The sequence below is a fragment of the Prinia subflava genome, chromosome 33 (genome assembly GCF_021018805.1).
Source record: "Prinia subflava isolate CZ2003 ecotype Zambia chromosome 33, Cam_Psub_1.2, whole genome shotgun sequence".
Classification (NCBI taxonomy): domain Eukaryota; kingdom Metazoa; phylum Chordata; class Aves; order Passeriformes; family Cisticolidae; genus Prinia; species Prinia subflava.
In genome coordinates, this window is record NC_086279.1 from 807,257 (window position 1) to 821,880 (window position 14,624).

The following is a 14,624-nucleotide window of genomic DNA, read 5'->3' on the forward strand; positions in this document are numbered from 1 at the left end:
TGTCTTTCCTAGGGGTGTATAGGAAAAACAGATGTTGTCTAAGCCTGATGCTTTAGTTAAAGCCACCCAAAGATTTGTTTTAGCAGTGCAAATTTGCTAATTAGACAACTGCTGGCATTTGATTGGTCATCAATTCAAATCATTTCCCAGTGGAATTCCCATGGCAGTGGGTTGGGGGTGTCCATCCATGGAATTCTCACCTGACTGGGATGAGAGTGAGATCTGGCCATGGAAATTCCATGGCAATTTCTGCATTCCCAAGTCCCCCTTCCTGAATTCCACTCTCCCAGAGGAATTCTCTTCCCCCTCCCACACCCCCCTTTGTGCTCCAGAGCCTCCTGACCACAGCTGATGTATTTTGGGAGCTCTTCCACACAGATGTGTCCCAGCTAATGCTTCATCTCCTCCACCATGATCCCTTTGGATTCCCAGCACCTCTGGGTGATCCAGGTGGCACCGTCGGACACTGCAAAGCTCCCGGATCCCAGCTGGAAGGAGATGAAATCCCACCCATTGCACCTGTACTGGTGGGATCCATGGACACTCCCTTGGACAGGAGGGTGCAGCTGGAAACCACGTGAACCATGTGGAGACCTGAGAACGAGGACAGAACAGACCCATGGAGTCGTGTCCCAGCCCCACAGAGCCCCTTGCAGCTCCCTGGATTCTCATTCCAGCCCAGAGATCCCATCCCACTCCCAGAGATTCTCCCAGCCCCACAGAACCCAGCCCAGCCCCTGGCTCCCCACACTCCCCCTGCTCTGGTTGTACCAGCCCCGTCTCCAGGTCACTGTGAGCCTCATGCTGGTTCCTCTCCCTGAGCTGGGTCTGGCTCTCCCAATATCCCAGCTCTGCCTATCCCAATATCCCAGCTCTGTCTGTCCCAATATCCCCGCTCTGGCTATCCCAATATCCCAGCTCTGCCTATCCGAATATTGCAGCTCTGCCTATCCCAATATCCCAGCTCTCGCTTTCCCAATATCCCAGCTCAGCTCCCGCTGCCATCCCCGCTCTCTGCAGCTCCAGCCAGCCCCGCTCGCTGTCCCAGCGCTCACAGGGGGTCCCATCCATGTCCCCCACAGTCAAGGACTGGGGGACCCCTGGGCTGGGCTCTGACTGTGCCACTTCCAGGTCCTGCAGGGAGTGGAGAACTGGGGGGAACACGGAGATTTGGAGGAGCTGGGATGGGGGACTGAAAGTGAGAGTTTGGGGATCCAGGGGGGTCAACTGGTCAAGGAAATAGGGAGACTTGTGGAGCTGGGAGAGCTGGGAAGGAGGTTCAGAGGCTCAGACTCAGGGAAAGGGGGTAAAGGGACTGGGAGAAGTGGGATGGGGTGTCCATGGAATCCTGTGTCCAGGAAAGGGGGTGCCAGGGCTCCTCAGTGTGAGGAAAGGAGGGGCTGGGTGCTGGGAAAGGCGGGGTGGCCGGGAAAAGGTTGTGTTGGTGCTGGATAAGGGGTGCAGGGGGGTCTCAGTGCTGGGCAAAGTGGCAAAAGAGTGTCTTGGAGATGTCGAAGGGAGTCCCAGGGGGTCCTGGTGCCCAGGAAAGGAGAGTCCAGGATTTCTCAGAAAAGGGGGCACTAGGGTGGGGACACCCAGGATGTTTGGAGAGTTCAGGGGGTCTCTGGTTTTCCAGAAAGGTGGGGCTGGGAAAGGCAGGAATGGGGATCCAAGATGTTCCACTGCATCCCAGGGTCAAGCACAAGGGAACTCTGGAGGCTGGGAGACAGGGGATGGCCAGGAAAAGGGGAGCAGGGGGTCCTGATGTCCAGAAATAGGGGATTCAAGGGGGTCCCTGTGCAGGATAAGGGGAGCAGGGGGGTCCTGGTGCCAGGAATGGCGGGTCAGGGTCCCGGGGCCGGGGGTCCCACTCCCCCCTTGCCCCCCCAGCCCCAGCGCTGGAGCCATCGTGCTGCTCCAGGCAGGTGTGACAGTGCCCGAGGGAGGACTGGGGGGAAAGGGGGAATCACTTCCAGTTGTCCCAGGTGAAGGCTCTGTAAATCCCAGTTAATCCCAGTCACTCCCAGTATGTTCCCAGTCTCCTCCAGTATGGTTCAAGACACTCCCAGTATATCCCAGTTGCCCTCAGCATATCTGTAGTCATTCCCAGACACTCCCAGTTACCTCAGCATGGTTCACTTGCCCCCAGGATTATCCCAGTCACTCCCAGTATATCCCTGTTGTCACCAGTATGCATCCTATCATTCCCAGTCTCCCACGGTGTCCACAGTTGGCTCCCACCATGGGCCTGGTAACTGCCAGTAAGTCCCAGTCAGAGCCCATTCACACCCAATGTAATCCCAGTGTCATTGTAGCCACTCCCAGTATGATCCCAGTCACTGCCAGTATGATCCCAGTCACTCCCAGTAAGATGCCAGTGGCCCCCACTGTGATCCCAGTTGCTCCCTTGAAATACCAGCATGACCCCAGTAGCCTCCAGTATGATCCTTGTCTCGCCCAGTATATCCCAGCCACCCCCAGCATGCTCCCAGTCACTCCCACCTCCTCCCAGTTACTGTCACCGTGATTCCACTTGCTCACAGCCACTCCCACTCAATCTCAGTAGGATTCCAGTCACCCTCAGTGGGATCCCAGTCTCACCCAGCACAGGCCCAGCTGTTCCCAGTGTGCTTCCAGTCACCCCAGGATGGTTACAGACACTCCCAGTATATCCCAGTTGCCCTCAGCATGTCCGTAGTCATTCCCAGACACTCCCAGCTACCTCCGCATGGTTCACTTGCCCCCAGGATTAGCCCAGTCACTCCCAGTATATCCCAGTTGTCACCAGCATGCATCCTATCATTCCCAGGTGCTCCCAGGCTCTCCATGGTTGGCTCCCAGCATGGGCCTGGTAGCTGCCAGTAAGCCCCAGTCAAAGACCATTCACACCCAAGATAATCCCACTGTGACTGTAGCCACTCCCAGTATGATCCCAGTAAATCCCAGGAGGATGCCAGTGACCCCCAGTGTGATCCCAGTTGCTCCCTGGCAATGCCAGCATGACCCCAGTAGCCTCCAGTATGATCCCTGTCTCTCCCAGTATATCCCAGCCACTCCCACCATGCTCCCAGTCACTCCCACCTCCTCCCAGTTGCTTTCACCATGATTCCACTTGCTCACAGCCACTCCCACTCAATCTCAGTAGGATTCCAGTCACCCTCAGTGGGATCCCAGTCTCACCCAGCACAGGCCCAGCTGTTCCCAGTGTGCTTCCAGTCACCCCAGGATGGTTACAGACACGCCCAGTATATCCCAGTTGCCCTCTGCATGTCCATAATTATTCCAATACACTCCAGTGGACCCAGTAAGGTGTTAAGTTATCCCAGTATAATTCCAGTCATGTCCAGAATATCCCAGTTGCCTCCAGCATGCATTCAGTCATTCCCAGTTACTTCAATTTGCTTGCAGCATGATCCCAGTTTCTCTCAGGTACTTCCAAGTGTGATCCCAGTTGCTTCCTTTCAACACCAGTGTGATCCCAGTAACCTCCAGTATGATCCTAGTCATAGGCCAGCACTCCCAGGATGGTCCCAGTATAATCCCAGTTGCTTCCAATCACTCCTAGTATGGTCCTAATTGTCTCCAGCTGGATCAACCCAGTCAGTCCCAGTACGATGCCATTTGCTCCCAGCATGCCCCCAGTCACTCCCAGTATGGTGGATGATGGGCATGGTATGTTCTCTCAGGTACTCCCAGTGTTAGCCCAGTCACTCCCAGTATGATCCAAAAATGAGCCCAGTGTGCTCCCAGTCACTGCCAGTAAGAACCAGTTGCACCCCACATGGTTCCAGTTGCTCTCCTTCACTCTCACTTTTGTTCCAGCATCTCCCAGTGTCTCCCAGTGTACCTCAGTTCCTTCCAGCATATTCCCAGTCATTCCCAGTTCCTTCCAGCATGATCCCATTTGCTCACAACCACTCCCACTCAACCTCAGTGTAGTTGCATTCGCTGCCAGTATGATCCCAGTCATCTCCAGCACGATCTGAGTTCATCCCAGTATAAGCACAGTTCCTTCCAATTATCCTCAGCATGCACCCAGTCACTGCCACTTCTTCCCAGTTCCTCCTAACATGATCCCAGTTCCTCAGAGCTGCTCCCAATCACCCTCAGAATGATCACAGTCATTCCCAGTTGTCCTAGGGTGACAAGACACTTTCATGCTTTGTATCCCAAATCGTGTGTTTCTGTTCCCATGTTCTCAGTTTGTTTTGTCTGTAGCTGAGCCCCTCCCCCGGCTGTTTGCTTTAGGCTGCTTTGCTGGCTTTGCTCTCTTGCTTTCTGCTTTTTCCTTGCTTTTTGCCATTTTTCTGCTTTTGTTTTTCCCTTTCTTTGCTTCCTCCCTTCCCTGAAGACATCGGACCTGCTTCGGGCCCTGATTTGGGAACGTCAAGGGAAAACCCCCCGGAGTCTGCACCTGAGAGAAGCTTTGGCACCCTCCCCAGCAGAGACTGCTCACCCTCTCTTGGACTGGTGAAAACATTTTTTGTCATCTCGGACTGTTTTTCTTGTGTTGGGGAGTGTTTTTTGTTGTTTCTCAATAAACAAGTTTTTTCCACTTTTCCTCTGAGGAAATTCCTCCCAAACCCGGTGGTGGGGGAGGGAATTGTGGAGATTTTTCCCTAATTTTGTCCTAAACCAGGACATACATTTTTGGTGGCCCATACGGGAAAGCGATCATACAAAGTGGAAAAAACTTTATTCTAATAATATTTTGGTTTCAGTTGTTTTGTGGGCATATTGGTATGTCTCTTTTTGAAGTTATAATGTCACTTGGAGTGAAAGCCTGCCTCTATTTCTGGACATTAGGGTTCTTTGAAGTTTTAATACCTTTGTGGTCCCTAGGTTTATTTTCTTATCCAGAAATAGCTCCGGTATTGTCCCTAATGCGTAGTTTTGTAGTAGAGGGACACTAACCAGAATATTTATTGGGCTGGGCTTGGTTGTGATGATTTGCAAGAGGTTTATAAAAATGTTGTTATCGGTTCCAGGAATGGATGGTTCATGGTTGTGGCTGTGTACTCAGTTTGTTAGGGGAGAAGCAGGGGAGGAGGCTTTTCAGCCTTTGCTCTCCTTCTTCTCCTCCGAATTGTTTACATCTCTATTAGAAAATGTTTGGTCCTCTCTGACTGCCAAGGACACCATCTTTCTGGCATTTAATTTAGTAAGCTTTCTTTATACTGTCTGCAGTTTATATAAGATGAAGGCTGAGATTCTAGAGGGGCTGGTGAGACTCCTGATTTAGGAGTAAAACCAAGGGTGAAGAATTCTGAGTGGCGTGGGAAATGGGAGGATATGGGCCAAATTTTAAAGGAGTTTTCTGATCCTGTAGTCTGGGACTTCCCATCTGAACAAATTCAGAACCCAGCTGAGGTGGTAAAGTATCTGAAAGAGAGGTGCCATGGTAACACTAAGGAGCAAAGGATCATTGCAGTGAGCTGGGCCCTGGCACATGCTTATCGCACCCTGCTAGATACTGTGGGGCAGCAGACAGAGGAAAGGGAACAGGGAGATAAATTAGTTACTGTCCCAGTCACTCAGGCTGTAGTAAACATCCCAGGATCCAGGCCAGTAGTTAAACCAGAGAGTAAGCCCCAACCAATGGCTGTTGCTGCAAATACAAAAGGTGGAAAGTGCAAAAGCAAGACTGACCGAAGGGTGGAGGATGATGATGATCCAAGAGAAGGACCCTCACCAAAATCAGAGACCACAGCAAGTGGCATAGATTCCGGAGCCAATATTGATTCCTTCTCCCTGAAGGACCTTCGAGGCCTAAGGAAGGATTATAGGCGACAGCCCGATGAGTCTATAATTAGTTGGCTAGTCCGCCTTTGGGATGCGGCAGGGGAGGCTACCATTCTGGATGGCACTGAAGCGAGGCATTTAGGATCCCTGTCACATGATCCTGTCATCGACCAAGGTATGATGAGGAGGGCTAGCCCTCACAGCCTCTGGGAACGGGTCCTGGACAGCGTAGCACAAAGATACCTGTGTGCAGATGACCTTTATATTCAGCAGACACGGTGGAAGACCATAGAACAGGGGATCCAACGCCTGAGGGAGATGGCAGTGGTAGAGATCATTTTTTCAGATGATATAACAATTAGGAATCCGGACTTCGTACCGTGCACACCTGTAATGTGGAGGAAACTTGTGCACCTTGGGCCACCTGAACACGCTTCTGCTCTAGCAATAATGAAGCGGGATGAGGTATATGAGACTGTGCTCGATATGGCAAAGAAGCTTCGGGCATATGCAGATGCTGTACATGGCCCGACTCATGCCAGAATTGCAGCTGTGGAAACACGACTGCAGAAATTAGAAGATAAAATAGAGGAAAGTCGTAAGAAACTCAGGGAAGAGATTAAGGAGGACCTCCTCCAAATCTCAGCTGTACAAATTAGAGGCCCTAGTATCCAACGCAGACGTTCCTCTGTTGGGGAGAGAAGGTACACCCCACGAGCTGAGTTGTGGTTCTTCTTACGTGAGTCTGGAGAAAACATGAGGAGATGGGATGGGAAGCCTACTGCTGCTCTGGCACAACGGGTGCGTGAATTGAAGGAAGGCAGGAAAAGGGAAGCAGCTCCAGTTGCCCGTACTCGAACTGTCAGGCATAATGATGATGATGACTTGTCCGATCCCCTTGAAGGAACCTCCAAGACATATGTCTCAGGAAAGAAGGATAACCAGGCTTAGAGGGGCCCTGCCTCTAGCCAGGTAGAGGCACGGGAAAACTGAGTTTTTTGGACAGGATGGGTTCTATGGCCTGGCACATCAGAGCCACAGAAATATAAAGCTTTGGTTGATACCGGTTCTCAGTGTACCCTAATGCCATTGGAACACGAGGGAACAGAACCTATTTCCATTGCCGGTGTGACGGGGGGATCACAAGAATTGACCCTGTTGGAAGCCAAGGTGAGCCTGACTGGGAAGGAGTGGCAGAAACATCCGATTGTGACTGGCCCAGAGGCTCCGTGTATTCTGGGCATAGACTATCTCAGGAATGGCTATTACAAAGACCCTAAGGGGTTCAGATGGGCTTTTGGAATAGCTGCTGTGGAGGCAGAGGGCATTAAGAAATTGAACACCTTGCCTGGACTGTCAGAGAACCCATCTGCAGTAGGACTCCTGAAGGTAGAAGAGCAACGAGTACCTGTTGCCACCTCGACAGTGCATCGCCGGCAGTATCAGATGGATCGAGATGCTGTGATCCCCATTCACAAGATGATCCGAGAGCTGGAGAGCCAAGGGGTGGTTAGTAAAACCCACTCACCCTTCAACAGTCCCATCTGGCCTGTGCGTAAATCTGAAGGAGAATGGAGATTGACCGTGGATTACCGTGCTTTGAATGAAGTGACTCCACCGCTGAGCGCCGCTGTGCCAGACATGCTGGAACTCCAGTACGAGCTGGAGTCCAAGGCAGCAAAGTGGTACGCCACAATCGACATCGCTAACGCATTTTTCTCCATTCCTCTGGCTGCAGAATGCAGGCCTCAGTTTGCTTTCACCTGGAGGGGCGTGCAGTACACCTGGAACCGACTGCCCCAGGGGTGGAAGCACAGTCCCACCATCTGCCATGGACTGATCCAGACTACGCTAGAGAAGGGTGAGGCTCCAGAACATTTACAATACATTGATGATATCATTGTGTGGGGAAACACAGCAGCAGAAGTGTTTGAGAAAGGAGAGAAAATCATCCAAATTCTCCTGGAAGCTGGCTTTGCCACTAAGAAAAGTAAAGTTAAGGGACCTGCTTGGGAGATCCAGTTCCTGGGAGTGAAGTGGCAAGATGGACGGCGCCAGATTCCTACTGATGTCATCAACAAAATCACAGCTATGTCCCCACCAACCAACAAGAAGGAAACACAAGCTTTCTTAGGTGCTATAGGTTTCTGGAGGATGCACATTCCTGAATATAGTCAGATTGTGAGCCCTCTTTACTTGGTTACCCGTAAGAAGAATGATTTCTATTGGGGCCCTGAACAGCAACAAGCCTTTGCCCAGATCAAGCAGGAGATTGCTCATGCAGTAGCCCTTGGCCCAGTCAGGACAGGACCAGAGGTGAAGAACGTGCTCTACTCTGCAGCTGGGAACCATGGCCTGTCCTGGAGCCCTTGGCAGAAGGTGCCTGGTGAGACCCGAGGCCGACCATTGGGATTCTGGAGTCGGAGCTACAGAGGGTCTGAAGCCAACTACACCCCAACAGAGAAAGAAATCTTGGCCGCGTATGATGGAGTCCAAGCTGCTTCAGAAGTGATTGGTACCGAGGTACAACTCTTCCTGGCACCTCGACTACCCGTGCTGGGGTGGATGTTTAGAGGAAAGGTTCCCTCCACCCACCATGCTACCAATGCTACATGGAGCAAGTGGATTGCCCTCATTACACAGCGCGCCCAAATTGGGAAACTAAATCGTCCTGGGATTCTGGAGGTAATTACCAATTGGCCTGAAGGTGAAAGCTTCAGTCTCACTGGTGAAGAGGGAGAAGAGCAAGTGACCCGTGCTGAAGAAGCTCCACCGTATAACCAACTGCCAGCAGAAGACACATGCTACGCTCTTCTTACTGATGGTTCCTGTCGCCTTGTGGGGATGAACCGGAAGTGGAAAGCAGCCGTATGGAGCCCCACACGACAAGTCGCACAAGCTATCGAAGGAGAAGGTGGATCGAGTCAACTCGCAGAGCTCAAAGCCATTCAGTTGGCCCTGGACATTGCTGAAGCAGAGAAGTGGCCAAAACTTTACCTTTATACTGATTCCTGGATGGTAGCCAATGCTCTGTGGGGATGGCTGAAGAGATGGAAGGAGGCGAACTGGCAGCGCAGAGGAAAACCAATTTGGGCTGCTGAAGAATGGAAAGACATCGCTACCCGGTTAGAGAAACTACCTGTGAAGGTTCGCCATGTAGATGCCCATGTCCCTAGAAGCAGAGCTAATGAGGAGCAGCAGAACAATCAGCAGGTAGATCAGGCTGCAAAGATAGGGGAGTTGAAGATAGATCTTGACTGGGAGCACAAAGGAGAGCTGTTCCTAGCACGATGGGCCCATGATGCCTCAGGCCACCAGGGTAGAGATGCCACCTATAAGTGGGCACGAGACCGAGGGGTGGATCTAACCATGGACAGCATTTCTCAGGTTATTCATGACTGTGAGACGTGTGCTGCCATTAAACAGGCTAAGCGGGTGAAGCCCCTCTGGTATGGGGGGCAGTGGTCCAAGTACAAGTATGGGGAGGCCTGGCAGATTGATTACATCACGCTGCCTCAAACCCGCCAAGGCAAGTGCCATGTGCTAACCATGGTAGAAGCCACTACGGGATGGTTGGAAACCTACCCTGTGTCTCATGCTACAGCCCGCAACACCATCCTGGGCCTTGAAAAGCAGGTCCTTTGGAGGCATGGTACTCCTGAGAGGATTGAGTCAGACAATGGGACTCATTTTAAAAATAATCTTATTAACAACTGGGCTAGGGAACATGGTATCAAGTGGGTGTACCACATCCCCTACCATGCACCAGCTGCAGGTAAAGTGGAAAGGTACAATGGATTGTTAAAAACCACTTTGAAAGCACTGGGTGGGGGGGTCTTTCAAGAACTGGGAGCAGCATTTAGCAAGAGCCACCTGGTTAGTTAACACTCGAGGTTCCACCAACCGAGCAGGTCCTGCCCAGTCTGAGCCCCTTAATATAGTAGATGGAGATAAAGGCCCAGTGGCCCATGTCAGAGGTTTGTTGGGGAAGACAGTATGGATTAATCCTGCCTTGAGTACAGGCAAACCCATTCGTGGGATTGTCTTTGCTCAAGGACCAGGTTATACCTGGTGGATAATGCAGAAAGATGGGACAACCCGTTGTGTACCTCAGGGAGATCTGATTGTGGGATGATATCGTTGTTTACTGAGCGTTACCACCATTGTCTGTACGTTAGATCATACAGATATGAGACAGAAGGAAACGTGAAAGTGTCAAAGGTCTGAGCAAGTAAGATGGAAGGAAATGTGTAAGTGTGAAAGGTTTGAGCAAGTGAGAAGAAAGTTTTTTTTCATTGTGTTCAGTAACATGTTCACGATATGGGATAAGGGGTGGAATGTCCTGGGGTGACAGGACATTTTCATGCTTTGTATCCCAAATCGTGGGTTTTGTTTTTTTTTTTTCCCCTGTTCCCGTGCTCTCAGTTTGTTTTGTCTATAGCTGAGCCCCTCCCCCGGCTGCTTGCTTCTGGCTTGCTGCTAGCTTTAGGCTGCTTTGCTGGCTTTGCTCTCTTGCTTTCTGCTTTTTCCTTGCTTTTTTGCCATTTTTCTGTTTTTGTCTTTCCCCTTCTTTCCTTCCTCTCTTCCCTGAAGACATCGGACCTGCTTTGGGCCCTGATTTCAGGAACATCAAGGGAAAACCCCCCGGAGTCTGCACGTGAAAGAAGCTTTGGCACCCTCCCCAGCAGAGACTGCTCACCCTCTCTTGGACTGGTGAAAAACATTTGCTGTCATCTCGGACTGTTTTCCTTGTGTTGGGGAGTGTTTCTTTTTTTCGTTGTTTCTCAATAAACAAGATTTTTCCACTTTCTCCTCTGAGGAAATTCCTCCCGAACCCGGTGGTGGGGGAGGGAGTTGTGGAATTTTGTCCTAAACTAGGACACACCCGCTGTGCCTCACAGCCCTCCCTGCTGCTGGGGACATGCAGGGCACACGGGCCTGCAGGAGGCTCCTGTTCTTGGCACAGGAGCAAGGCTGCAGCTCCAGCCTTTGGGCCCTGGGCCGCAGCAGCCCAGGGGAGGCCCAGCTGCAGAGCTCGCAGCCCCAAATGTGTTTAATGGAGCACTTTGGAACTCTGATCCCCATCCCATATTCTCTCTGCGGTCGCTGTTTCCATCTTCCCTGTCCTGTTCATACATTCCCGTTCCCAGTGCCATTGCCGGTCACTATCCCCATCCCCACTCCCATTCCTGCTCCTACTCACGTATTCCCTGTCCCAGGCCCAGGCCCAGATTGTTGGTCCCACTCCTAATCCCTGTCCTCATTCCCGGTCTCATACCAAGTCCCTTTCTCGTATTTTGAATCCCTCTCCCGGTCCTGGTCCCGTTCTCAGCCCCTGTCCCTATTCCTAGTCCTGTCCCCATTCTCTGTCCCACTCCCAGTCCCGGTCCCCATACCCGATCGTGTCCCGCATTCCCGGTGCCAGAGCCCATTCGCGCTCCCATTCCCGATCCCTGATCCCATTGCTGCCACGATTCCCAGTCCCCGTCCCATATTCCCGGTCGCATTCGCAGTCGTTGGCCACATTCCCGCCTCTAGTCCCGTATTTCCGGTCCCATTCTTGCTCTCGGTCCCGTTCTACCGCTCTGTGTCCCGGTTCCCGGTCCCCATTGCAAGTCCCTGCCACCATTCCTGTCCCCATTCCCGCTCCCCGTCCGCTCTCACCGGACGCCGCCGCCATCGCTCCGGCCCTGCCCGGGCCCTCACCGGCCCGAAGAAACCCCGCGCCTCTCCCGCCCACCAATCACAGCGCGCGATGGCTCCTCGATTTGCATAACCACGCCCTCTGCCTTGGCCCCGCCCAGCGCCGGCTGCAGTCGCCTCCGAGCGCTCTTTGCTTCCAGTTCCCTCCCAGTGCTCCCAGGAAGAGCCAGACTGGGAGGAAAAGCGCTCCCGACTCCTTCTCGCTTCTCTCAGGATCGCTCCCGGTGCTCTCAATATCGCTCTCAGCGCCGCGCGTGGCGCAGTCCCTTTGGAATTCTCCCCAGGGCACAGCGCGGCTGCTTTTCGATGTCGACACCTCCCGCTCTAGGCTTGGGGAGGAGGAGGAGCGGGAGGAAGAGGAGGAGCATGAACAGCATCGACAGAGGAGGCGGAAGAGGAAGAGGAGGAGCGGGAGGAGCGGGAGGAGCAGCAGCTGCAGCAAGAGCACGCGGTTCCCTCGGCTGCCCCCTCAGGCCGCCGCTGCCCCGGCTCCCGCAGCATCGCCGCCCCGGAACCCGCAGGTCAGCGGGGAGGGACAGGTCGCCCGAAATCCATCGGGGGAGTGGGGGGGGGGGGCCTCCGGGAGGCTCTTTTAGGGGTCCGGAGATTTTTGAATTTTGCAGAACCCCAAAGTCGAGCCAGAAATGGCCCTGGAGGGATTTTGGGGATTCCCACGTGGCGATCGCCCGGTACCGGCGGGCAGAGCGGCGATATCGGGTTTGAGGAGAGCCGGGGCGGAACGCGGCAGCCCCGGAGCAGAGGGAATGCAAAGGGGCGATACCAGAGCAGGGGGACCGGCCAGAATAGAGGAGTGGGGGAGCCCTGATATGAGCGGGGTCCGGGCCCCCCGAGGCTGAAAGGGGCGCTGACTTCTGCAGCTGCACTTGGGCAGCGGCACCAGCTAAACCAACGTGCTCAGCCCTTGTTTTCCCCCCCAAAAAAGGATTTCAGATTCCCAGACCTTGGCGCAATGAAGGAGGAGGGGGCCGCGAGGAAGAGGAAGATGTCCCGGGAGCCCCAGGCAGGTAAGGAGGAAGTCAGTGCCCCTTTCCCCTCCCTCCAGCTCCGTGTCCCAGCCCAGCCTGGCCCCGGCTGCAGGACAACCCCACTGCCGACCCCGTCCTGCCGGGGATGCACGGGGGGATCTCCTTGCTCTTCCCCATGTCATGGAGGCAAATCCCATCCTCTCCTTGTCCTTCCTCCCCCAGATATGGAGCTGAGCACCGAGGCTAGCGAGGACAAATCCCCGCGGCAGAACCTCATGGAAGAGGCCGTTGTGAGCGGCCCCACAACGCAGGAATCGAATGGGGAGGAAAATCCCCGGAGATCCCGCACGAGGAGGGGCTGCAAATGCAGATCTCGAGCATCTGAGGAGGAAAGATCTACCCTGGGCCGCGGAGGTGGCCGGAGCTCGGAGCTGGAGGTCCCTGAGCAGCTGCAGGATGGGGAGAAGCCCCACAAGTGCTCAAAATGTGGGAAGAGCTTCAGCCAGAGATCCTACCTGATCAAACACCAGGTCAGCCACACTCTGGAGATGCCCTTTGAGTGTGATAAATGTAGGAAGAGGTTTCAGACCAGCTCCAGTCTCCTCCAGCATCGGCGGGTTCACACAGATGAGAGGCCGTTTGTCTGCCCCGACTGCGGGATGGGCTTCAAGCACAACTCTGCCCTCATCACCCACCGGCGCATCCACACCGGGGAGAGGCCCTACGAGTGTCCCGAGTGTGGGCAGAGCTTCACCCAGAGCTCCACCCTGACTGCCCACCGGAGGAGCCACACAGGGGAACGGCCCTATGAGTGTGTGGAGTGTGGGAAGAGCTTCAGCCGGAGCTCCACCCTGATTGCCCACCAGAGGAGCCACACCGGGGAGGGTCTCTACGAGTGTGAGCAGTGTCGGAAGACCTTCAGCCGAAGCTACCACCTGATACGCCACCAAGCGAGCCACAAGGGGGAACGGCCCTACGAGTGTGGGGAGTGTGGGAAGAGTTTTATTCACAACTCCAATCTGATCCTTCACCAGAGAATCCACACAGAGGAGAGGCCCTTCAAGTGTGGGGAGTGTGGGAAGAGCTTCAGCCAGAGCTCCCACTTTACTGTCCACCAGAGGAGCCACACAGGGGAGAGACCCTACGAGTGTGACCAATGCAAGAAGAGGTTTCCAACCAGCTCTGATCTCCTCAAGCACCAGCGGATTCACACGGATGAGAGGCCCTTCCGCTGCCCCGACTGCAGGAAGGGCTTCAAGCGAAACTCCAACCTCGTCAGCCACCGGCGCACCCACACCGGGGAGAAGCCCTATAAGTGTGAGCAGTGTGGGAAGAGATTCTCCAGCAGCTCAACCTTGACCAAACACCAACGGAGCCAGCACTGAGGGAAGCCCTGTGAGTGCCTTGAGTGCGGGAAGAGCTTCGTGCGCAGCTCCAGCTCCATCCCCCATGGGAGGATCCCCCCTGGATGATCCCCAGTGACCCCTGGTGGGCAGAGCCCTGGTGATTCCTGGTGCTGGTGATCCGTGTGGGGAAGACACCTGGATGAGGGCTCTACATCCTCCTGGGTCCCAGTGACCTGGATTCTCTTTTCATTTCTCTTTGTCCTTTCAAAACACCCAAATTCAAGGTAAAAATAAAGATGTTCAACAAAGACGTAGATGGCGACTTGGGGGCATCTTCCAGGGTATGTGGTGAATGCGGAGTGTAAGAGAGTGGAGGGTTCCTGGGTTTTGCTCAGGAATTTGGGCTCTGGCTTTGCTGGGAGATGCTGGTGGAGGTTCAGGGGAGACTGATCAAGGATCCCCTGCTCTGGAACTCTCCCCATGCCCCCCTATCCCAGTTCCTGATGTCCCCTGTCTAGTACAGCCCTCTCTCCGCTCTCACTCCCCTTGCTCCCTGCCCATTCCCGTGTCACTCCACTCCAGGTCCTGTTCTTATTCCATCCTAGTCTGGGTCCCATTCCCATCTCATCCCTCATCCTCCATCTCATTCCCTGTCCCTGTTCAAGTCCTGTATTCTCTGTCTGGTTACCACTCCTGTATTTTCAGTCCCATATTCCCTGCCCTGTTCCTGTTATCGTATTCCTGGTCTCTTTGCCGGGCCCTCTGCCAGGCCCTCATTTCCATTGCTGTATTCCCTGTCCCGTTCCCATGCTTCCAATCCCATGACTGTATTCCCATTTCTGATCCC

The 14,624-nt window shown here is 53.8% G+C and overlaps 1 protein-coding gene across 1 annotated transcript; it reads left to right on the forward strand.

Annotated features, from left to right (window-relative positions):
* The first annotated feature begins 11,410 nt into the window (after positions 1-11,410).
* On the forward strand, positions 11,411-14,147 carry LOC134563089 (zinc finger and SCAN domain-containing protein 2-like). The gene is made up of 3 exons (XM_063420893.1): positions 11,411-11,966; positions 12,389-12,470; positions 12,654-14,147. Exons 2-3 carry the CDS (start codon positions 12,416-12,418, stop codon positions 13,814-13,816), a joined length of 1,218 nt encoding a protein of 405 aa, XP_063276963.1. The 5' UTR covers positions 11,411-11,966; positions 12,389-12,415; the 3' UTR covers positions 13,817-14,147.
* Positions 14,148-14,624: the final 477 nt, after the last annotated feature.

Excerpts from the sequence above, each read along its gene's own strand:
- LOC134563089 (XM_063420893.1), top strand. The coding sequence starts at position 12,416 with ATGAAGGAGGAGGGGGCCGCGAGGAAGAGGAAGATGTCCCGGGAGCCC. Across the intron at positions 12,471-12,653 it reads GTCCCGGGAGCCCCAGGCAG|ATATGGAGCTGAGCACCGAG; the intron begins GTAAGGAGGAAG and ends TTCCTCCCCCAG.